General features: G+C 51.6%; 2 protein-coding genes across 2 annotated transcripts in view; one reads left to right on the plus strand and one right to left on the minus strand.

The window, feature by feature from the left end:
• The window catches only part of Ankrd54 (ankyrin repeat domain 54), a 12,286-nt gene extending 1,950 nt beyond the window's left edge, over positions 1-10,336 (plus strand). Inside the window, exons 2-8 of the mRNA XM_005354215.2 lie at positions 863-910; positions 6,663-6,761; positions 7,949-8,020; positions 8,477-8,524; positions 8,605-8,729; positions 8,908-9,015; positions 9,331-10,336. Coding sequence (XP_005354272.1) covers positions 863-910; positions 6,663-6,761; positions 7,949-8,020; positions 8,477-8,524; positions 8,605-8,729; positions 8,908-9,015; positions 9,331-9,405 — 575 coding nt within the window. The 3' untranslated portion in view covers positions 9,406-10,336. The remainder of the gene's footprint in view (positions 1-862; positions 911-6,662; positions 6,762-7,948; positions 8,021-8,476; positions 8,525-8,604; positions 8,730-8,907; positions 9,016-9,330) is intronic.
• A 7,965-nt stretch (positions 10,337-18,301) lies between these two features.
• Galr3 (galanin receptor 3) lies at positions 18,302-22,353 on the minus strand. The gene is made up of 3 exons (XM_005354218.3): positions 22,064-22,353; positions 20,444-20,806; positions 18,302-19,778 (listed from the first exon to the last, which is right to left on the minus strand). Exons 2-3 carry the CDS (start codon positions 20,800-20,802, stop codon positions 19,031-19,033), a joined length of 1,107 nt encoding a protein of 368 aa, XP_005354275.1. The 5' UTR covers positions 20,803-20,806; positions 22,064-22,353; the 3' UTR covers positions 18,302-19,030.
• Between the last annotated feature and the right edge of the window lie 457 nt (positions 22,354-22,810).

Raw genomic sequence — 22,810 nt, forward strand, 5'->3', positions numbered from 1 at the left:
CTACACAGAGAAACCCTGACTCAATAAAGTTTAAAAGAGAATTTTAAAGTGCTGTAACAAAAAAAGTGCATATAGATGCACGCAGTTATTATATCTAGTTTGCATTTTTTTTACCATTCTCAGACAACAGAGGCTGTTAGTTTTGTTCTAAAGTAGAGTCAGAATCAGTGCAAGGAGGGGAAAGAAGTTTCTGCTTGGGAATTGCCATGTTTGGTAAGTCATTTAGGAATGACCGCTGTGAAGAAGAATAATAAAAGCTTGGGTGTGATTATCTTACAAAGGACTAAGCAAACCCTCTCATTCTTCCTTTTTTTTTAAATATTTATTTACTATGTATACAATATTCAATCTGTGTGTGTTTGCAGACCGGAAGCAAACCTCGTTTCAGATGGTTGTGAGCCACCATGTGGTTGCCGGGAATTGAACTCATGACCTTTGGAAGAGCAGGCAATGCTCTTAACCACTGAGCCATCTCTCCAGCCCCCCATTCTTCCTATTTTAAAGATATTACCTCAATTTTCTTTGTAACAACTTAAGAGCTGGCCAAACAGCTCAGCCTTGTTTTATAGATGATGGGCTGGGGCCCAGGGTAAGTAATTTCTTGCTCAAGGTCGCCAGCTACCACAAGTGGCAGAAATTAGATCTGGCTCCAGAAGTCAGTTTGCTACAGAAATTGGTCTCTCCTCCAACTGTGGCCCAGTTCCAGTTTCTCCTTGTTCCCAGACTGGTGGTTTCTGTCCCGACACCTTTGCCTTTCTGTACTGCTATGACTGAAGGGTAGACTATCAGGGAAAGCTCAGAAGCCATGTGACTTCTGTTTTGTTATGGTCATTTTTTTAAACTGTCTTTTCTGTTTTTATAGCTCTGAAGAGGCTGAGGGACTCTGCCAATGCCAATGATGTAGAAACAGGTGAGTGTGCACAGTGGGACCTGTGGGCTTATGGAGAAGGGAAAAGCCAGATCACCCTCCTTCCCTTGGGGCATGCTCACCTTGTTCACTCCCTGACTCTGAAGTCACTGCAAAACAGAAGTAGGGTGTAGGACTCCCTCACTGTCTCACATGCCCCTCTGTTACCAGTGTCTCCTGGTGTCACAGTGCCCTGTATGCTTCCTTATGCTAGGGACCATGCCAGTGTTTTGTGTTTTCCTTTAAATCTTTGGGGTTCAGCATAGCCCTCAGCAAAGAGCAAGTGCCCACTTTTGGTAGAAGTGACCTCCAGGTTTTTCTCCTACCCACCAGTTCCTTAATAACCACTCTGAGGCTTAATATTAGTTACAAACTGTTTGTCCTTTTATCTCAGGCTTATTATTAACTAGCTCTTACAACTTAAATTAACCCTTTTCTATTATTCTACATTTTACCACGAGGCTCATGGCTTGTTACTTCACATCTTTCTTCTCCAGTGGTTGCTGGCACCTCCCTGATTCTGCCTTCCTTGTCCCTGTATCTTTGCTTGGATTTTCCACCTGACTCTGTTCTGCCTGGCTACTGGCCAAATCAGCTTCTTTATTAACCAGTGGTAATAAAACATATTCACAGCATACCGAAGGGCATCCCGCATCAGTGAACACTCTCTTGACTGCTGGGTAATCATCTGGCACCCCTGGCTCTCCAGTGACTGGTCCTCAGACCTGTTACTGAAAGGGCATCTCACAAGCATGGGTGGGGTCCCTGCAGGACACTGTAGCTGACTTTCTGTTGCTGTTTCTGAGCATTCCCTAACTGAGGTAGAGCATCAGAGGTACAAGGGCAGCTTCTAGGACAAATGCTACTGCTACTACCACTGCTGCTACTAATTTAATCTGCTAACAGTACCTCCAGTGTCAAGGGAAGTGGCGTGTTGGGTTACTGTGGTTGCTGTATTGTCAGACTTTGTCATGGTGACAAACTTGCACCTAAGGAAGGAGATTACTTTTGCTCCTGAATTCAGATCTTTTTGTAAAAAATTTTTTTAAATATTTATTTATTATATATACAATATTCTGTCTGCATGTATGCCTACAGGCCAGAAGAGGGCACCAGACCTCATTATAGATGGTTGTGAGCCACCATGTGGTTGCTGGGAATTGAACTCAGGACCTTTGGAAGAGCAGGTAATGCTCTTAACCGCTTGAGCCATCTCTCCAGCCCCCCTGATGCCCTCTTTTGGTCCCTGCATGCACACACATAGGCACATGCACTTGTACATACCATGATCAGAAACCATACATACACAAAAACACAAAAAGATAAATAAATTAAAAAGCAAAACAAAGCAAGTTTCCATTGGTTGTTGCTGGAGGGCATGGCAGAAGAGGTCAGTGTCCCTGTGGCAGGAAGCAGGGAGCATGCATGAGCTTTCAGGCTCCCTCCTCTTTCCTGCCCTTCTGGGCCCGCAACCTATGGGATGGTGCTGCCCCACTCAGGGTGGCCTTCCCAAATCTTCTCTGAGAATGCCCTCATAGGTTCACACTGATGGTGATCTAGGCACTTCTCTGATCAAGTCAGGATTCACCGTCAGAAAGGCCTCCACAAACAACCTACGTTCAGTGCTCAGCATCACGAGTGGCATGGACAGTTCTGCAGGTCACACCTCCAGGCCAGATTTCCTGGCCAGGCCAAAACTCCACATGTCTGCATTTCTGGAGGGTCATGGGAAGAATCAGTTTCTCTTTGCTTTGCAACTTCTAAGTTGCCAGGCCTCTCTTAGGCCTCTTTGTCATCCACAAACCCCTAGCAGTGAGCTGAGCCCTCATCTTGCCTTCTCTAGCTTATTAAGGAAAGGGTCCCCTGGTTTAAAGGACTCATTTAGTTCCACTGGGCCTGGATGACCCAGCAATATCTCCATAGTTTAGAGTCTTTAGCCTTGTGCAGATCTGCAGAAATTGCTTTTGCCTTGGAAGTACCATCCACAAAATTTGAGGGCCATTATTCTGCCTCCCTCCAGGGTACAGCATTCTGATTTGGTGGTGGGCTGTTGTGGCAACAGGTAAGATGTGGACAGTGAGGGGCCATGGTTACAGGAGCCCCCTTACAGCAGTCATGGGATAGGCACAGTTATCTCAGGGACCTGTTTCCAGATGGTTCCCTTGCTTTTGGCTCAGCAGTAGTCAGCAGGCCCAGAACCTGGAAGGTTTGTCCACTTCTTGCCTTGGTCTGTTTTCCATGAAATTTAATGTTTGAGGATATTTGAGCATCAACTTAGAAAGTTTTGCAATGAAAGATAATAGACATTATTTTTTCATATTTATTGTTTTGGGAAGCATGTGTGTGCTTGTAGATGTCATTGTACAACTTATGTGTGTAGGAGGAAGGCCCACTTGTTTGTCCTGCTGCTCAGTTCCCAGCCACCCTGCTAGCTTAGCCCCGAAATAACCACACAGAAACTGTATTCATTAAATCACTGCTTGGCCTATTAGCTCTAACTTCTTATTGGCTACTAACTCTTACATATTAATTTAACCCATTTCTATTAATCTGTATATTACCACCACGTGGGCAAAGATTCAGCATGTCTGACTCTGGCAGCTTCATGGCGGCTCTCTGACTCCGCCCTTCTTCCTCTCAGCATTCAGTCCAGTCCTCTCCACCTACCTAAGTTCTGCCCTATCAGGCCAAGGCAGTTTCTTTATTCATTAACCAATACAAGCAACACACAGACAGAAGGACCTCCCATACCATATGTGTACTTGCTCCCTCCTTCCACCACGTGGGTTTCAGTGATTGAACTCAGATCATCAGGTTAGACCCTTCCTGCCCACCTGGTCACTTTTTAAAAACCATCTTTCCTTAGAGTCTAGCTCGTAAGAAACCCCTCTCAGGGTCCAATCAAAGACACCACAGTAAGCAAAGGGGACTAAAGTCTGGGGGTTAAAAAATCTACTCACAACAGGATTTGTCTATCCATGTTTCTTTATTCTTCTCTTTTTCTCTTCTTAATTAATTCTCCTGTCACAAACGTTCCCTTATAACCAGCTGTTCCCCAGCCCTAGTAGGTTCCAGGACTGGAATGCTTTTTCCCTGTAAAGGAGTTTTCACACACATGTGCATGCTCACATACACACATGCGCGTACACAGAGCTGTGGCTGTCAGTTCAAAGTTGGGTGTGGCTAGCACACGTCCTTAATGGAGAAAGTTAAGAAAGGAATTACATCATTAGGGAATTCTAGATGGAATGCTATATTTTAGGTGGTAAATAAAAGATCAGTTTAGTTTACTTTAAATTTCAGCTACTTTAATAAAGGTTTATTAAAATTTTATTTTATAAAATTATGAATAGGGCACAGAGTGTGTTTTAAATCAGTGTGCAGCTTATCTCCCGGCATGCGTACAGGATACTGATAACCAGGCAACATATGTAAACAGTCTGGGGGTTGGCAGGGAAGCTAATGGCTCCTGATCTGATTAGCACATTCACCATGTCTAGGTCTGGAGTTTACATTTATTGCTCTAGGTGGTAGAAACAAAGAGGAGACCCAGGCCTCTAAATTATCAGTTCCAGGGTATGCTGTTATCAGCTGTTCTGATCAGGGGGAGTTGTGGGTCTTTCTTTAGGTTGCTGTTAATTATCTCTTCTGCTGTCCTTGAGAGTAAAACACAAGCAGTAAATTTCCTGAACTAAAATCATCAGTAAACTGAGGTGAAGGTGAGCGTAAGGAGTTAGGAATCTTTTGAGTGAGGTAAAACCAGAGCATGCAGATTCTGCTACCTATCTAAGCAGCTATGAATCAGCAGCTTGGGCAAGCAGTAATTCTGTGTCCTTGGATAGCTGTGAACATCGTAAATGGGATGCTCTTGCCTGGACCCTGAACACTGACCAATGCCTGCTGATAAAGATAACTGCAGGAAGGCAGCTCTCTGCATTTACCTAGGAGAGAGGAACAAAGGCCTGGCAGTGGGAAACTGCTTTCTCATGTACCTAGGGGAATGTGATTAGTAAGCCCCAAAGGCACAGGAGACAGTTCGGAACTGTGGGAATTAGTTCCTAAATACGTACCAGAAGGGGAGTTAGCTACATTAAAAAGCTACAGCAAAAAGACACCCCCTTTATTCCCAAAGCAACAACACTGAAATTTCCTTGAATTTTGGCTTAACTTTTACCAGGGCCCCTGGCTCTGATAAGTCACTGGTGAAAAGATGGCTGAGCAATACTGTATAATGTTGTGGCTTGTGGCAGAGAATAGGATTGGGGCTGATATATTTTAGTTTGGCCTTGAACTTGTGATTCTCCTGTTTCTAGAGTGCTGTGGTTACAAGAGTACATGACACCCAGCCGGGCAGCCAGTCAGCAACAGTAATGGGGCAGCACTTATGGGGCACCATGCCTCATACAAAGCTATAAACCCGATATATAGTTGAGGAGGAAGACGATAAAGCGACACCAGTTCAAAACCAGACGGAGCTGAGTGCTGCACACCTTTTATCCCAGCACTGGGGAGGTAGAGGCAGGTGGATCTTGGTCAGTTTGAGGCCAGCCTGGGCTACAGAGTGAGCTCCAGGACAGCCAGGGCTACATACAGTGAAACCCTGTCTCAAAAAACCAAAGGACAAACCAAAGCAAACCAAACAAAATAAATACAGGCAGGAATGCAAAATGCAGCAGTGATGTGCTGAGCTGGAGCAGAGACGCCAGTTTGCAGCCCACTTTGCCTCTTTTCACCTGGGTCACTGTGGCCTATGAACCTCACATCTCACGGGGCCAAAGTGTCCTGGTCTGTGAAGTGGATGTGACACCTTGCATGGCTGTTGTCAGGCTGCTGCCTGGCCAGAATTCCAAGTACACTGTACAGTGAGCTCTGTTCTAGAGTGAACAGTCCCCTGCTGTTAAAGAACAGGATGGGCAGGATGTGGGAGAAATGTGGGAGAGGAGAGGCTGACTCAGCTGGGGCGAGTTACATGGACAGGAAGCAGTTTGGACTTTGACTGGAAGGACTCAGATCCTTGAGGGGGCTTCTGGGAAAAAGACTAAAACGTCACTGACGCTGAAAGGACTGGCAGCAATTTTCCCCACTTCTTGGTCATTAGTGTATAATGTCTCCCTCTTTTCAGGGCCCCGCTCTGTCAGAAAAGGAATAACACATCCATTATTTCCGTCACAGCAGCTCTGCAGGCGGCAGCACAGAGATGATGCCCATTTTCTGTGACTGCTGTGCACATCCAGGCCTCCATGCCTGTTCCCATCCCAGCTCCTGCCACCGCCTCATGCCGTTGCTGTGCACTCCTTTTTTGCTTAGTTTAGCTTGGGATTTTATGCGTTCCTGGGGCTTATGCTCTCTCCCTTTCAAAGTGCGACCTCTTGAGAACCAAGTACCAGCCGGTAGCTTGCTCAGCTGTGTCCAGATGGAATAAAAATGTACCTAAGCGTGGAGACAGGGATGGGGCCACTCCCTGTGCCAGAATTACTGTGCCCTGCAGTTCCTACCATAAAGATCAAGAGCCTCTTCTGATGTTCTGTCCAGTCCCTAGACAACACAGGTTAAAACGGATCCATGGCCATTAAGATAACAATTCTCCTTGGGGCCAGTAGTCCCTGAGGGGCCAGCATCTAGGAGGGACCAACTTTGCTGTGAATTATGAATGGCTCATCTGGAGGGACCCTTGGGCATCATCGTCCATCCCTAGGGACTGTAGCATAGCTAACACTACTGCTTTCTCCCCTTTCTCCCCCATCTTGGTGGTCAGTGCAGCAGCTGCTGGAAGATGGCACGGACCCCTGCGCAGCTGACGACAAAGGCCGCACAGCCCTCCATTTTGCCTCCTGCAATGGCAATGACCAGATTGGTGAGTCCTGGGGAAGCAATAGGAATTGGTCAAGGCCAGGGACATCCTTCTAAATGAAATGGGGGAGGAATTGCTGTCTGCATTCTGAGGGTCGGGCTGGGGTGTGGGATAAGGAAGACTTGTGACAGGAGCCCTCAAGTGCTAGGATTACAGCCACCATGCCTGGCTTGGTGAGCAGTCATTCACTTAATAAGCAGAGGTCCTTGTTAATGAATCCAGTGTGTGTGTGTGGGTGGGGGGGGTTGGGGCAGAGTCTCAGGTAGTCCAGTCTGGCCTCACAGCTGCTGTGCTGCTGAGAACGCCCACAAACTGATCTTCTTGCTTCCGTCTCCTGAATGCTAGGATTACAGGTGTCCACACTGTTACACCTGGGCCAGGTTTTTTGTTTGTTTTTTCTTTTGTGGTCCTGGGGATAAAACCCAGGGGCTTCACTCATGTTGGCAAGTGCTCCACCACTAAGCTATATCCCCAGCCCTCTTCTTGCTTTTTATTTTGTTGTTCAGGCTGACCTTGAGCTCATGCTACAAACCAGGTAGGCCTAGAACTTGAGACCTTCCAGCCTCAGACCCCTGGATAGCTAGACTCCAGCCCTAAGCCACCAGGCCCAGCTATAGTGCACTGGTTGCCAGTAGGTTTTTTTCTGTGTGTGTGTCTCTTTACAAAATTTTTGCCTTCCCCACAGAGATGGTCACCTATTTCATTCTAGAGATGGGACACTGTTACAGTTCCCATTTCGTCTATGGCCAGTCCCTCTGGAATTAGATTTTGTTCTTTTGTGAGACTCAGCCTGGCTCTCCAATACAATGTCCTTAACCTAAATGATTCCATCTGGGAGGTTGGCAAGCCTTGGCAACATGAGGTAGCCCAGGACGGCTGAAGAGGGGCATCTGCTCATGGGGCACAGTGCAGCCTGATGCCGTATGGGGAATAGGAAATACTTTCAGGAGCCTTCCCCAGTATGTTCCTCAGTCAGATAGGACCAAGAGGCCAAGAGACTGACTCTCCTACAGACCTTGGGGTCTACACATAAACCCTGTGGAACACATAAATGATGGAGTGCATGTAACAGCGCTGGGGAGCCATGTCCAGGTCCTGCACTCCACACTCCGGGAAGCCTCTGCTGGCTTCAGGTGAGGTTTAGTTGGTGGGAACCTCTAACAGTCTATCTTGGATTTTTCCATCTTCAGTGCAACTTCTCCTGGACCATGGGGCTGACCCCAACCAACAGGATGGTCTGGGCAACACACCATTGCACCTGGGTAAGTCCTCGAAAGCCACAAGGTAGGCTTCCTAGGGCTCTGCAGGCTCCAGGAGTGTCTCCTAGCATCCTGACAGAGCTTGAACCCCAAGGATGCATTCCCCACAGACTGTGTCCCACAGACCATCCGTTCACAGTAGGCTGCGCACTTGGCAGAGCTGTTGGTGTGCCCTGGACTGGCTGCAGCCACCTCTGCTAGGAAGTGGGTTGTGAGCCCTTTGGCTGTCCCAGCCTTGCTGTAGACTCACACCGTCGATTATAGTGAGCCCTATCTCCAGGCCTCAGTTTCCCCAGCTTTACAGGGAGAAAATTGGACTTGATCTGAGTCCCGTCCAATAGGGCACACTGACCTGATGACACTGTCTCGGGAGGTACTGTGGCACAGGCACATGCAGGGACACAAATCTCTTCCCTGCTCTCCCCAGTTGTGATTCTTAAGTCTCTCTTTTTTCTGCAGCGGCTTGCACCAACCATGTGCCTGTCATCACCACGCTGCTCCGAGGAGGTATGTGGCTCCTTCCTCCACCTCTTCCTGCCTTCTCTCGTTCTCATGCCCAGCATGCTTCCTTCTCCTTGTTCCCACAGGGGCCCGTGTGGACGCCCTGGACAGAGCTGGCCGCACGCCCCTACACCTGGCCAAGTCAAAGCTGAACATCCTACAGGAGGGCCATTCCCAGTGCCTGGAGGCTGTCCGGCTGGAGGTGAAGCAGGTGAGCGATTCCTCCCTCGATGGGTACCACACTTAGCAGACCATTCTCCTCTGGCTTAGGTTTCCTGATTACATTGTTCCCCAACATCTCTGCTCCATTATGCTAGTTGGTGTAAAGTTGGGCCTGTGCCTGCCTTCTAGCCAGCAGCTCAGCTCCCATCTCCTTTCTCTCCTTTCAGATCATCCACATGCTACGGGAGTACCTGGAGCGCCTGGGACGCCATGAGCAGCGGGAACGGCTGGATGACCTCTGTACCCGCCTCCAGATGACAAGTACCAAAGAGCAGGTGAGCTACAGCCACAGGACCTGGGTGTTGCCACCACTATGGACCTCAGCTTCTGTCCAGTTCCATGAAGCCATGGCGGCTGGTGTGCTCATGTCCCAGACTACCTGATGCTCAGGATGAACCATAGTCAGAGGGAAGGGTTGATGACACCTAGGCCTTCGCTGGTCAAGGACTGTGCTGAGCCCAACACAGAAGTCTCTAGCCCCCATCCTTGTCATTGGCACACCAGGACGGGGGAAGCATCTGTGTGCCCTGAAGAGAGGCAGTGCCTTCGTTATGTGGTGACCCCGGGTCAGTCTGGGTTTCTCTCTGCAGGTGGATGAAGTGACAGACCTCTTGGCCAGCTTCACCTCCCTCAGCCTGCAGATGCAGGGCATGGAGAAGAGGTAGCAAGGACGGCTCCTCCTTGCTTTGCACCACCCTCCTGCCCTCCACTCTCGGTACAGGGAAAGCCCAGGGGACTCCGGAGTTCTACCTAGCCCTTGCCCTTAGATGCGGAGGGCAGAGCTGCTCCCAGACAGTCGGCATCATCTCTATGGGCCAGGACCACAGCCCCAGCTCCTGCTGCACATTGCCAGCTCTGTAGCCAGCCTCCAGGCCTACATGTGCTGTCCTAGCAGACATCACTCCTCCTGTGGCCTCCCTATGTTCTCAGCAAGCCCCAGGGCCCCATTTCTTCCCAGCCATGGACTTATTATCATCTGGTTTAGGGTAGGTACTCTGAGGCCACCCTGGCTGCTATGGGTATCTAAGATGGCCCTGCCCCCGACACCAGCACTTAAGTTTAGCCCTGCACCTGATTTTCAAGGACACACTGCAGTGCATGGGTGTCTCTGAGCAGAAGAGGGGCATTGCTGATGCCTAGGCCTTCATAAGACTAGGAAGGACCCTTTTTAGCCCAAAGAAAGATCTCCAACTCCTTGTCTCCCAGTCACTGAAACACTAGGAATGGGATCTGTTTTGCAGCCAAGTTGTGAGAGGGAGATAGTGGTTCATGTGCCCAGGTCCTCATCCCAGGAGCCTCGAGGCCTCAGATGGTGTGACAAGAGCCTGCACAGATATAACTAGAGGTCTTAGAGGATCCTGGATCATCTAGGTGAGCAGGGTAGCACCCCAGGGAGCCCTGTGGGAGGGAGGCAGGAGGTGATTGCTGCCGTGTGGATGTGAGAAGTAGAGGAAGAAGCTGGAGAAGGACGCGAACGATTGCCCTCTGACCCCCCAGCAGGGACTGGCTCTGCTGGCACTGGACTTGAGCTCAGTGGGACACGTGTTGGTGTCTAGCCTCCAGAACTGTGAGAATAAATCTGCTGTTTCAGCTGTTTGTTTTTAGTGGTGGCTTCTTGTAGTGACAACAGGAACTGACAGAGGAGCAGGGACTCGGACTCACTGCAGAGGTCTCTTAGGTCTGCTGAACAGTGCCCTACCCTATCCTGAAGGAGACAGCTCTGGTGTGGGCGTGGGGGAGAATCCTCATATAGGAGCCCCCTCCGGACAGGGATTTGGCCACTGACTTCTAGTCCATGTCTGGCTACTGGCAGAAGAGAGCCCATCTTCAGATGCCAGCTTGGTACTGAACAGAAACTCAACCACTCCTCAGACCCTGAAGGAAGAACTGGGTGGGGGTTCAACCCCCAGCCCCCTGTGGGGAAGGAAACCCATAGTTCCCTACTTTGGCAGGATTAGGAGGACAAAGTGTTTTAGCAGCCCCAAGATGAGAGGGGCAGTGCTGTCCCTGCTGAGTGACAAGAGGAACAAGGGACTCTGTATGGAACAGACTTTCTCCTCTGCCTGGATGACCAGCTCTCTAAGTGACTTTCACTTGGGGCCCATGGGCACAATTGATCTTGCTCTCTTGGGGCTTCACTGGGGCTGGGTCATTACCTGGGGCATGGGGCAAGCTGGAAACCAAGACAGCAGAGAGGCAGGGTGGAAAGAAACCGCCCCTCTCAGGTCTTGGGCCTCCTCACCCTTCACCACCTGGAAAGAGCTAAGGCATGGTGACCAGCTCTCTGGCTGCTAGGGAAGGTACAGAAACCTCCGAACGGAGTAAGGTTTATGTGGGGTATATACTGGCATCCTGAAGAAAATCGACATTCAGTGAAATTGGAACTCCAGCACTGGCATCCTGGAAGCAGAAGCTTGAAAAGCCACCAGAGTCCTCTGGGGCTGCCTGGGCTTACCAAGGACACCTTGCCCCAGGCTGTTGGTTTGAATTTGAACAGTTGAATGTTCTGGAACTTCAAAATTGCCCTGAATTGACCAGGAATCTCTAAGACAGCAGGACACAGTAGGACTAATTGATTCCTGAAACCTGGGCCTCCAAGAACAAGGAAGGCATCCTGCACCCCTATTACTGCAGGCTGGGTCCCAAGAGCACCCTTGGCCCTAGCAGAGTGTCTGTTGCTAGCTCCTCTCTGGCCATGCAGACAGTGAAGGGAGGGCTTGATGCAGGAAGGTGGCTGCTGGGTCAATCGTCAAACACTGACCAAGTGGCCAGGCAATCTGCCTCATCCCATTTCCAGCCAGAATATTTCCTATAACCCCGAGTCAGTCTGAAGAGCCAGCCAGAGAGCCCAGACACCGGAGTGAGTCAGGAAACACAAGTGGGCCCTGGGCGATGGACTGGGCAGCGGCAGGAAAGAACGCAGCTGGAGTAGTCCTCCGGGGTTGGCTCTGGAGCCAGCTGACTGGACGCCACTAATGAAGAGGGTGCAGTGGGGTGGGGGGTGAATAGCGGAGGGGTGGGGGAAGGGGGATCTTGGTTTTACCTCATCCCGACTGCTTCCTTCCTAACTTCCTTCCTAACGATCCTTACTGAGCGCTTATTCACACCACGCATGTTCACACGTTCCAGTGGGCCTGCTCTTGCTGCTGCCCACACCTGACCAAACAGGTTGGCCAGAGACCCCCACCCAGGCAGCCAGATCCACCTCAAACTCATGTTATTTCTACCATGCCTGAAACCAGAGCCCCCTCACAATTCATTTCCTCACACAGGGTGACGACAGTATGTGCTGAATGCCTCTGTGTGTCAGCAGGTGTTGGGTCTGTGACAGAGTGTTACTTTGTGTGCGTGTATATTTATGTGTGTGTGTGTATATATGTATATATATTCCCCTATTCTATGATGTGGGAAACGGAGGCTTAGACAGAAGTTGCTTTGTTTGAAATCAGTAAAGTGTCAGACTCCCATCTAGCATTCCCCATGCCCACCTTTTTTTTTTGTTGTTTTGTTTTTTCGAGACAGGGTTTCCCTGTGCAGCTCTGGCTGTTCTGGAACTCACTCTGTAGACCAGGCTGGCCTCAAACTCACAGAGATCCACCTGCCTCTGCCTCCTGAGTGCTAGGATTAAAGGTGTGTGCCATCATTGTCCAGCTATGAATGCCTGTTTCTGTGAGCAGTCAGCATTCTCAGAAGCAGCAGATCAAACTCTTTCCTTGCCAAGCTCACAGTACAGTGTGCTCGGTGGATGAGACACACACCTGGTACTACAATGATGGTCAGAGGTGATGGGGCTGGTCCAGAGCCTAGGCAGTCCTGGCTAATCTGTGAGGAGGGGACCCCAAAGGGTGAGAGGTCGGCTAGAGAGGGGCCCCAGGAGGTACCCTTGGAGGGAGGCCAAACGGCTCAGTTCTACCCACAGCAGCTGGAATTCAAACCCATTCCCCTGGGTTGCACTGCTTCCTGGGCCAGTGCCTGCTTCTGCCCCATACCATCCAGAGCCACAGATGCGGAGGGAGCCCCATTCTACCCACAGGAACTCCAGCCACCCTGTCCTGGAACCATTCTTCCAATCTCAGCCTTTCCCCTACAGGAGCCACTTAGCTTGTTGCCAGGCAGGTGTCCCTGCAATCAGCCTAAGCCTCTTAAAGCAGCCTCTTAAGCTCAGTCTGTCCTCCTGGCTCACATCATCTTGCAGCGAGCAGTCCACAAATGAGCCCGCCATCAGGAAGCGATGTTCATTAATAGAAAAGCCGGCGGTTAATTGGTGTTTATTTCCCCTGGTCCGCACCTCGAAATTGATAGATGATGCAGTCTCTGCCAGCCCAAAGCAGGAGGAGGGGCTGGAGGAGGGAGCTTTCCCTTTGCCAGGGTCAGGCAGCCCTGTCACTGGAGTGGCACAGAGGCCCTCTCCTGTGCGCATTCTAGTTCATCCCACCCCCAATCGGCTCTGTCTTACCACTTCGCCAACTCCATGAAACCAAATCAGACAAACCTGAGCTCTGTGGTCTAGGGCAAGTACTCAACCTTTTTGGTCTCACCCTCTTCATCTTCCAACTAAAGCAGATGAGACGTAAGCTCCAGAGCCAAGCACAAGAACTAAATACAAAATGGCAGGTGTGCTGGCGCTCTACCTCCCTGAGAACCCTGCAGCCCCCACCACCTAGGTCCCTCAGTTTAATATGTCATCACCTCCCCTGAATCTGTCCCCTTGGTGTCCCCACTGCCACACCAGGGCTCCAGCTCGAAGCCTGGGTGTCTTCTGAGGTACCTCTTTCTTCTTTCTCAACCGTCACCAAGTCTGATAATTGTTCTTCCCACGTGGTCGACAGCAAGTCCCCCACTGTCTCTGTCCTGAATGTCTTCATCTCTCTGGATTTTCACCAGCCTGACCGGTATCCTCGCTCCTGTCTCTCTTTGGTCTTTCACCACACAAAAGCCAGTGTTGGCGGCAACAGAAAGCTCCTGAAACCTCATCAAATCGCTCTGGTTTCAGAACCAGAGCAGAGGCTCCTCATTGCCCTCAGGAGGATCCAGTCCTCAGTTCAGATGAAACCTAGAGCCTTCTTCACAAGGTCCCCACCGCCCTTGCCTCCCTTCCTGAGGGCACCCTGTGCCATCAGAGGCCCCTGCCATCAGGAGCCCCCGCAAATGGTCTTTCAGGACTCCCTTTTTGAGCCATAGTGAACCCGCATTTAATGACTGACCTTGGGCACAGCATCTCCAGGAAGCCTTTTCTGCCAGTCCACACTCTGATGGGCCCTTCTCTGGGCTCCCCAGCCCCAGCTCTCGTTCCTGCTGCATCTGGCAGGTGCTCAAGTGTGAGTACACACTGTTCCTTATGCACGTTTTGTACCATCTGACCATAGTGGCACACATCTCTCATCCCAGCACTCAGGAGACAGAAGCTGGCGGGCGGGTCTCTGTGAGTTCAAGGCCAGCCTGGTCTAAATGGTGAGACCACGTCTCAAAAAAAAAAAAAAAAGAAAGAAAAGAAATTTAAAAAACTTCACCAACCAGAAGGCAAGGGCTACAAAATCTAAACCTTGCTCCAGCTAGGAAGGCCTTCCCACTGAGGCTACCCCAACCTTGGCCTGAGTGTTGCTGGGACCTTGGGTCAGATGACCTCTCCTGGGCTCTGAGGGCAGCATCCTGGTTTCACTCAGCCTCCACTCCAGCCCCTACTGCCTGCCTTGGGCTCCACAGGACACACGTTTCTCTCCTAACCAAATTACCGCAACCACCTGCTCTCCCGAGTACTTCATTAGTCCCTGAAATAGACCCCCGAGGCCTGGAAGCCAAGACTAAACCTAGCAGCAGGCCATCCATCTTCCTGTCATGTCTGTGCAAAAACCGTTTTCCAGCTCTGGTCTAGGCCTTGAGGGCTTTTCTCACGGGGCTCCCAGCCAGTGCATGCAACCCTGGCACTTTCTGAGTACCGCCTCTGAGGGAGCCTTCCTTCTCCACCTCTCCTTTCCTGGAAACTGTTATTTGCCCAACCTGGCCTGCCTGAGAGATGCATATCCTGCCATCTCCACAGAGCTTACCCACCCCTCCCTCACGAGCTGTGCAAGCTTGCTTTCGGCTCCTCGTCCCTACCTCTTGTGGGCTGCCTTCCTCGAGAAAGGCACACCTTGACAAGTCACCTCAGGAGCCAGGCATGGTGATGCACGCCTGTAACCTTCGTACTTGGGAGACTGAGGCAGAGGTGCTGTGACCTTGGGGCCAGCCTGGGCTATACTATAAGTGTACCAGGTCAACCAGGCTGCACAGCAGGGTGACAGTTCAGGTTTGCAAGCCTTGAGGGCCTGAGTTGAATCTCCAGCTACTAAGCAAAAAAGCCACAGCTGGCCCACACACGCCTTTAATCCCAGCATTCGGGAGGCAGAGGCAGGCCAGATCTTTGTGAATTCCAGGCTGATCAGGGCTACATAGTGAGGCCCTACCTTAACAAAACAAAATCCATGTCTGCAGTCCTGGAGCCGAGGAAGCTGGGACAGGAGAACGCCAGGGATTTTCCTGGCCCAGTTGGGGAGCTTCAGATTCAGTGAGCGAAAACAAGGTAGAGATCACTTTTGAAAGATACCCGATTTGGACCTCTGGCTTACACACCATGCACACACAATGGGCATGTGCAAACACTTCCTAGAAGTTCTCTCTGGAATTCTTGTTTGCATTGCCCAGGTGGCAGGAACTTTCCTCTCTGGGTCATTTCAGGTCCACCTTTTCTCCCCTGGTACCGTGTCCTCCCGTATTACATACAAGTCTCCACTCACTGTCTGGCCACACAGTGTCAAGCTTCCTGGGCTTCCTTCCCTTAGATCGCCCATAGGCCCCTGGCTGGCTGCACTGAGCCAGAGTCCTGCTTCAAAAGCAGGAGGTCTCAGCAAGCCAGCGAGGGGTCTAGCTGTTCAGTGGTCCTCTACCAGTTGAGCAGAGTCTGGGTCATCTGCCTGGACCTACAGAGGACTACTGGGTGGCTAGACTCACTTCCTCTAAGCCAGCCTGGGGGTTGTCTGTCTCCATTCCTATTTTGCAGATGTGTACTGTCTATGACAGCCTTCTCAGCCACCCTTCTGTATCTACCCAAAGTTGCTAGGTTACCCTGAAAATGTCCCCTGGGTCCAGTGTGGGTCCCAGACCCACTTTAATTTTATATTTCAAATGCACTTAGTGAAATATGGTTTACATGTCAATTGTACCCACTTAATCTGCACAGGTCAGCGGTGCCGGCATGTCCTGTGGTTGCCCGGTAGGATGATGATCTACTTGTATTTTACTTTTGCATTTTGGGGCAGGATCTCTCCATGTAGCCCAAGCTGGCCTGGAACTTGCTACATAGACCAGACTAGCCTCAAAATCAGAGATCTGTTTACCTCTGTCTCCTAAATGATGGAATTAAAGCCAGAACATCCCACTTATTTTTGCTTTAACAAGGTATGTATCTGTATGAGTGTATGTGTAGGGAGAGTGTGTCCATGTTCAAACGTGCCAACACACGTGTGAAGTCAGGACAACTTGTAGGAGCGGATTCTCTCTTTTCCCCTTCTGTGGGGTCTGGGGACTCAAACACAGGTTGTCAGGCCTGACAGCACAGCAGGCCCCTTTATCTGATGAGTCATCTTTTTGCCCACTCCCACTTTTTTTTTTTTTTTTTTTTGTTTTTTTTGAGATTGACTCTCTTCCTTGCTTTGAACTTGCTACATAGGTAAGGCTGAACTTTTTCTTTTCTTTTGAGACATTTGTTACATCACCCTAGTTAGCCTGTAACTCACTATATGGACCAAGTCAGCCTCAAAATCACAAAGGGGAGGTGCCTGCCTCCCCTTGGCTAGGATTAAAGGCACACACCTCCACATCTGTCTCACTGATCATGAGCTTCTGATTCTCCTGCATCCATTTCCCAAGTGCTGAGATTACAGTCGTGTGTAGGCTACCGCCTTCTGGGGATTGAACTCAAAGCTTGGTTGAACCCAGAGCTTCCTGCTCATCAAGCAAGCGCCCCACCAGCTGAGCTGCAGACAGCCCTAGTGATCTAATTTTAGAACCTTTTCACCAAGCCCGGAAGAAACTCAGTACCTATGAGCATTCTCATTCCCTTCTCCCACCACCCCCAGACCTAAGCAAACAGCAAGCTGTGTTCTGTTCTTATAAATTTGCTGATTCTAGGAACCTTATGTAAACAGAGGTATACAATATACGTCTCATTGCCTACTTTCAAGGCCTGTCTTCTGTGGCTTATATTTCTATTTATATATGGAATGATATTTTAGCGTATGGGTTCTATATTCCATTCGGGTGTTTCCACACTTAAGTGAGAACACTATCTGCCACCCATGTTTGTCCCCTGTCATGTCATCTGCCTCCCTGTGTCCAATGAACCACTACCCCTTGCTTTCCTCTGAAGTGTCGGGTGAGGCACAGAAGTGGTGACAGCCACCATGGGTGCTATGCAGAGGCAACAACACATTCCCTGCCTTCAGGGCACTTCCTCACTGAGCCCAGATTCTTGGAAGAATCATGGGAGAAAACATGAGGCCTGGTGTTAGGTCCTGACTGGGTCTTGGAGCAGCCACTTCTCTGGCTGGTCTCAGCTTCCTCCTGCTACTCTGGCTTCTGTGTCAGCAGCAGGTGGCGGGCAGTAATGACCGCTAGGTAGCTGCCTCCTGATAGGGAGAGCCCTTTCCCAGGGTGCTCCTTGCAGCAGACAGGCGGTGTTAGGGCCTGAAGTTAATCAACATTATTGATGTGTGGAAAGGGAGGGCAGAAGCAGGCAGCGGGATTCTACAAGACTGATTTATTGGTTAATTAGGCTTTTCCACTGCCGCAGGCTTCCTCAGCTGTGTGTGGTGATGGGGAGGGGGAGGACAACCAGAGCCCTTAAGAGGCCAGCTGTGGCTCAAGCGAGGTTCAGTGTCTCTTCTGAGTCAGGAACACCAAGAAGCTAAGGGAATGACGCAAGGTGTCTGGGTTAGGGAACTCACCCCAGGACTGCCTGACTACCAGGAAGCCCACACCTCAGTAGCCAAGCAGAATTCTGAAAGTAAGTGCCTGTGAACTCTGAAGCTTCTAGAACACAGAATCAGATGTGTGGAGCAGAAGAGCTGCATGCTAGAAGTAAAACAAGAGCATGTAAAGTAAAAATCCAGGCTGGGAATATAGGTCAGAAGTACAGCACTTGCTTACCGTTTACAAAGGCTTCAAAAACAAAAGAAATAAAGCAATGGGCCGGGCGGTGGTGGCGCACGCCTTTAATCCCAGCACTCGGGAGGCAGAGGCAGGCGGATCTCTGTGAGTTCGAGACCAGCCTGGTCTACAAGAGCTAGTTCCAGGACAGCTCCAAAACCACAGAGAAACCCTGTCTCGAAAAACAAAAAAACAAAAAAAAAAAAAAAGAAATAAAGCAATGGTCAGCTGAGTGGTGATGGCACTCGCCTTGAACCCCAGCACTTGGGAGGCAGGGGCAGATGGATCTCTGTGAGTTCGAGACCAGCCTAGTCTACAGAGAGAGTGCCCGGGCAGGCTCCAAAACTACAGAGAAACACTGTCTCGAAAGACCAAATAAACAAAAGACAAATGGAAGCCTTAAGGAAGCAAAGAAAGGCCATTGAGTAACAAGTGTTAGGCAGCCACGGATTTGGATCTAGCCTCTCCCTGTGTGATCTCTCTGATCCTTGATTTCTACGTCTTTAAAATAAGATTAATCATATCTACCCTGCCTTACAAAGCTGTCTTGATGATTAAATATAGCATTCTGTGAGGTTACAGAGTAGCCAAGGAAAGAATTGTTAGTCCCTGCCTGAACAAGCCAGGAGTCTGGGGTGCCTGTCAGCCCAGCACTTGGGTAAGAGAAGAGAAGCGGGGGAAGAGTTGAAGTTCATCCTTGGCTACAGTAGGCAGTTCCGGGCCAGCCTAGACGACTTGAATCAGTCTCTGCCTCTCTCTCTCTCTCTCTCTCTCTCTCTCTCTCTCTCTCTCTCTCTCTCCAATGAAACAAAACAAAACACCTAGGTTATGGCTTGGGAGCAAAAAGGGGCAGTCAGAGGTAGTAGAAGAAAACAGGGCCTGGAAGGTGCAGGCTGGGTGAATGGGCTATTCTCCTGCCAGACTGGCTTTGGGACACTGTGTCTAACGGTTGGGTGGACCACATTTAACCGCCCAGGTGTCCTTTGGATTAGAGCTGCAACTCTGCCTCTGCTCTGCGGTGGAGCCAGGCCCTCTAGACACTCCTCGGCGACACTGTGCCACCCAGGGAAGAGGACAGACAGCCGGCAGAGTCCAGGCTGGCAGGGTTTATTGCGCTCCCCGGGCGGACAGAGCTAGTCCAGTCTCTCCAGCGCGCAGGGCATCCCTTCTGGGTTCCATACTCCAACCGCGAGGCCTGGCGTCGCCGGGGTAACCTGCGGGCCCCGAAGACGCTGGCTGGACACGACGGAGGGCGCGATGGGCGCGGTGGTGGCGGTGGCGGCGGCGGCCGCAGGGCCAGAGGCGGCGGAAGCGCGCGCGGAAGTGGCGCGAGGCGAGCGAGTAGACGAGCGGGTTGAGGCAGGAGTTGGCGTAGGCGAGGCAGTGGGAGGCCAGGCGGCAGGCGTAGGTGGCCGGGCTGAAGGCGAAGCGGCCGTACCAGAAGCAGAGGATGAGCGCGTGGTGCGGGCCCCAGCACAGCGCATAGAGCGCTGCCACCGCCAGCATGGCTCGCCCTGCGCGGCCCGTCGCCCGTCTGCGCGCCTCGGCCGCCGCCGCGCCCGCGGGACCCACGGCCGCCCACAGGAAGCACAGAGTGCGCCCGTAGGCCAGGCTCACCACGACCACCGGCAGCAGGTAGCCCGCGGCGAAGGTGGCCACGTCGAGCGCGCGCCGCCGAGCGTCCTCCCAGGCGGGCACGCAGAGCTCGAGCGCGCCGTAGCGCACCGTGCCGTAGTAGCTGAGGTAGGGCGCCGAGAAGAGCGCCGCCAGCAGCCACACCAGCCCCACTGCGGCGCGAGCGTTGCGGGGTGTGCGCAGCGCCCGGGAGCGCAGCGGGTGGCGCACGGCCAGGTACCTGCGGGCCAGAGGGCGCGCGGTCAGGGAGCCGGGAGCCTCCTGCGCGCGGCCGCCCCGCACCTGCCTTAATTTCCCCATCCCATTCTCCTTGCCTGGCACCTAGCAGCAGGGGCCCAAAGATTCACCCAAGGTCATTGGTTAGAGAGTTTTGGAGATAAGGAAGCAGCTGTCAGTGCCACGTAGGCGTTTGGAGTTTCTTGTTCGTTCTCTCTCTCTCTCTCTCTCTCTCTCTCTCTCTCTCTCTCTCTCCCTCCCCCCCCCCCCCCCTGTGTGTGTGTGTGTGTGTGTGTGTGTGTGTGTGTATGTTTTCAAGACAGGGTTTCTCTGTGTATCCCTGGTTGTCCTGGAACTCACTTTGTAGATCAGGCTGGCCTCGAACTCACAGAGATCCCTCTACCTCTGCCTCCAGATTGCTAAGATTAAAGGTGTGCACTAGCACAACTGACCCCAGGGGTTTCTTTTGTTGCTGTCTATTTTACCCTTATACCAGGCCTGTGCTGACACTTGGGGCACAGAAATGTCCTCTGGAAGTTCTCAGTAGAGGTGGAAAGGGCAGGTACCACCGAGGCTTCCCTTTATGCCCACCAACCTCTAATCCCTAGTCCCTCCTCCACTATAAGAATCTGCCCAGGTCCATCTCCAGCCTGCCCTGGTACAGCTCACCTGTCTACCGAGACAGCCGCCAGAGTGAAGCTGCTGGCGTACATGGTGAGGTAGATGAGCAGGTGCACGGTCTTGCACACAAAGGCCCCGAAGAGCCAGGCATCCAGCGTGTAGATGGCCGCCTGGAAGGGCACACAGCACAGGATGAAGCAGAGATCGGCCACCGCCAAGTTGAGGATGAAGAGGTCTGTGGTACTTCCAGGCTCCTGCCAGGCACTTGGGCCAGGCTGCAGCAGCACAGCCAACACAAGCCCATTGCCCACCATGCCCAAAAGGAAGATGAGGGCAAAGACCACAGGCACTGCCACAGCTCCCACGCTCCCTGGGCTGTCCAGCGAAATGTTCTGGATGTCAGCCATCTTCCTATCAGATGGGGAAGAGAAAATGGATCTTTAGACAGGAGACCAGGGCTCCAGGCACTTGACCCAGGGGCCTGGTTCCTCCAGCCGGGATGTGACCAAGTGTCTTGGGCTAGAAGTTCATGAGAGATGGGAGAGGGTAGAGCCAAGCTAAAAAGATCACTGTGTGAGCAAGAATCTGCCACAGTGACATTGGTGTGTGTGCGCACGCGCACGTGCTCACAGAAGCGCTACTCCTTGGTTTCCTAGGGAACACCTCTGTAACCCAGAGCCTGGAAGGCCATTTGGGTTACTCTGGACTTAGGCATGTAAAGACACGGGCAGAATAAGATGAAGATGTTGCAGCGGGGGGAGGGGCAGCACACACTCTGGACATTGGTATATTTTCCTTTTCGACCAGGTCTGAAGTTCAGGAGAGACCCTGTTGGGAGCAGTGAGACCCCAGATCCTGAATTTCTTGTAATCTCCTGATCTGAGTGCCTATGGCTGCTCTGAGCACGAGACCTTCAGGAGTTCCTCATGGCAGGAGAGTGGTTTCTGGTGGTTTGGCTGGGGCATGGCTATCTCTATATAATCTGCCCCTGAACACAATAAAGGGGGCATTCTTGGGGAATTCAAGGATGACCCGTGTCGCTGTCTCTCTGTCTGTGTGAGTCTGTGTATTTTAACCTCCAGCCCCCTTGCCTGAAGCTCCGCGAACTGGGTGCCAGTGCACAGAGCACAGACACGGGGGCACGGTGCGCGGCAAGACCCTTGTTTCTAGGGGCATTTTGTGGCCACAGGCTGCACTGGTGACATCCCTGAGTCATTGGAGAGCCCATTCTCATGAAAACACCACCGTGGCAAACCTAGGATGACCGTTAAAGTCACCGTCTCTGCTTTGCCTAGGGAAACGGAGTCCTAGAGAGGTGATGTGAGTGGTTAATATCACACCCTAAGTGACAGACCTGGGGCTGCTGTGGTCCTTACGCTGGGGTGCTCATCTGAAAGACTAACAGGTGGTGCCCCGACCACTCACAAATGCCCCGTGCACGTGGCTATGTGCTCACCGCCTATTTTCATCCCCGCCCCACCCCACAGTCCACACCTGTGGATCTGCTTGCACTCCAAGACCACAGGAGCGGTGGGGTGAATTAGGAGCAGGGGGTCAGGAGGAAGGGAGGAGGGAAGAAAGGTGATGGCTGCCCTCCACCTCCCCTCCCCCCCCCGCAAAGCACCCAGCATGCAGCAGGCATCCAAGCCCAGGATGGGCAATACCCACCTCAGCTCTAAGCACTGGGCCCCTGCATGCTTCCTGGTGAACGGCAAGGCTGGGGGGGCTCAGCCGCTGTCCGTGGTGCCTCCCCGCAGGTACGCTTCTGCTTCCTACTTCTCTTCCTTCGTCTTCAAGGCCCTTCCTCTCCTCTCCTCTGCCCTCAACAGTCTGCTGAGTTGGATGTGGGCACTTGTTACTGACCAACCTCCTCTTCAGACTGGATTTCCCCAGGGTGGCATGCTCTTCTGCCTAGCTCTTCTCTGCCTGTCTGCGTTGTTGCTACCTCACACTCTCTCACGGGCAGTAACCCATTGATCTCGCACTATGAAACTGGCTTGGTGGTTAACCCCTCCATGTCCATGGCTCAGCCCATTCCTGGCCCCTCCCACCTCCTGTGGACCTGCCTGTGACTCCTCCCCCTATTGCCCAGCTTCCCTGGCTCCAGGTTGAACTCTGAGCTAAGCTTCGAAAGGATTTCTCGTTTTAGATGGAGTTTCCAAGGCTGGGAAACCAGAACCGCAGTGTCTTTGCTGTGGATTTCAGGTAAGAGTCTGTGTTTCGTGTTCTGTGGCTCCCCAGATCCCATTTCTTCCCCAGCTGGTTTCAGGGGCTTCATCCACTGTAAGTCTTGGTTTAGCCTGAAAAACCATGGGGAAGCTAGAGAAGGTTCTAGAAGTAGAATCTGACTTTGATACAGCTGAGATTTTTTTCTTTTTTTCTTTTTTTGGTTTTTCGAGACAGGGTTTCTCTGTG

Source organism: Microtus ochrogaster, chromosome 15, assembly GCF_000317375.1.
Source record: "Microtus ochrogaster isolate Prairie Vole_2 chromosome 15, MicOch1.0, whole genome shotgun sequence".
Classification (NCBI taxonomy): Eukaryota; Metazoa; Chordata; class Mammalia; order Rodentia; family Cricetidae; genus Microtus; species Microtus ochrogaster.

Coding starts and splice junctions, on each gene's coding strand:
- Galr3 (XM_005354218.3), bottom strand. CDS start 20,802: ATGGCTGACATCCAGAACATTTCGCTGGACAGCCCAGGGAGCGTGGGA. Junction 19,779..20,443: donor GCGGCTGTCTCGGTAGACAG/GTGAGCTGTACC, acceptor TCTGGCCCGCAG/GTACCTGGCCGTGCGCCACC.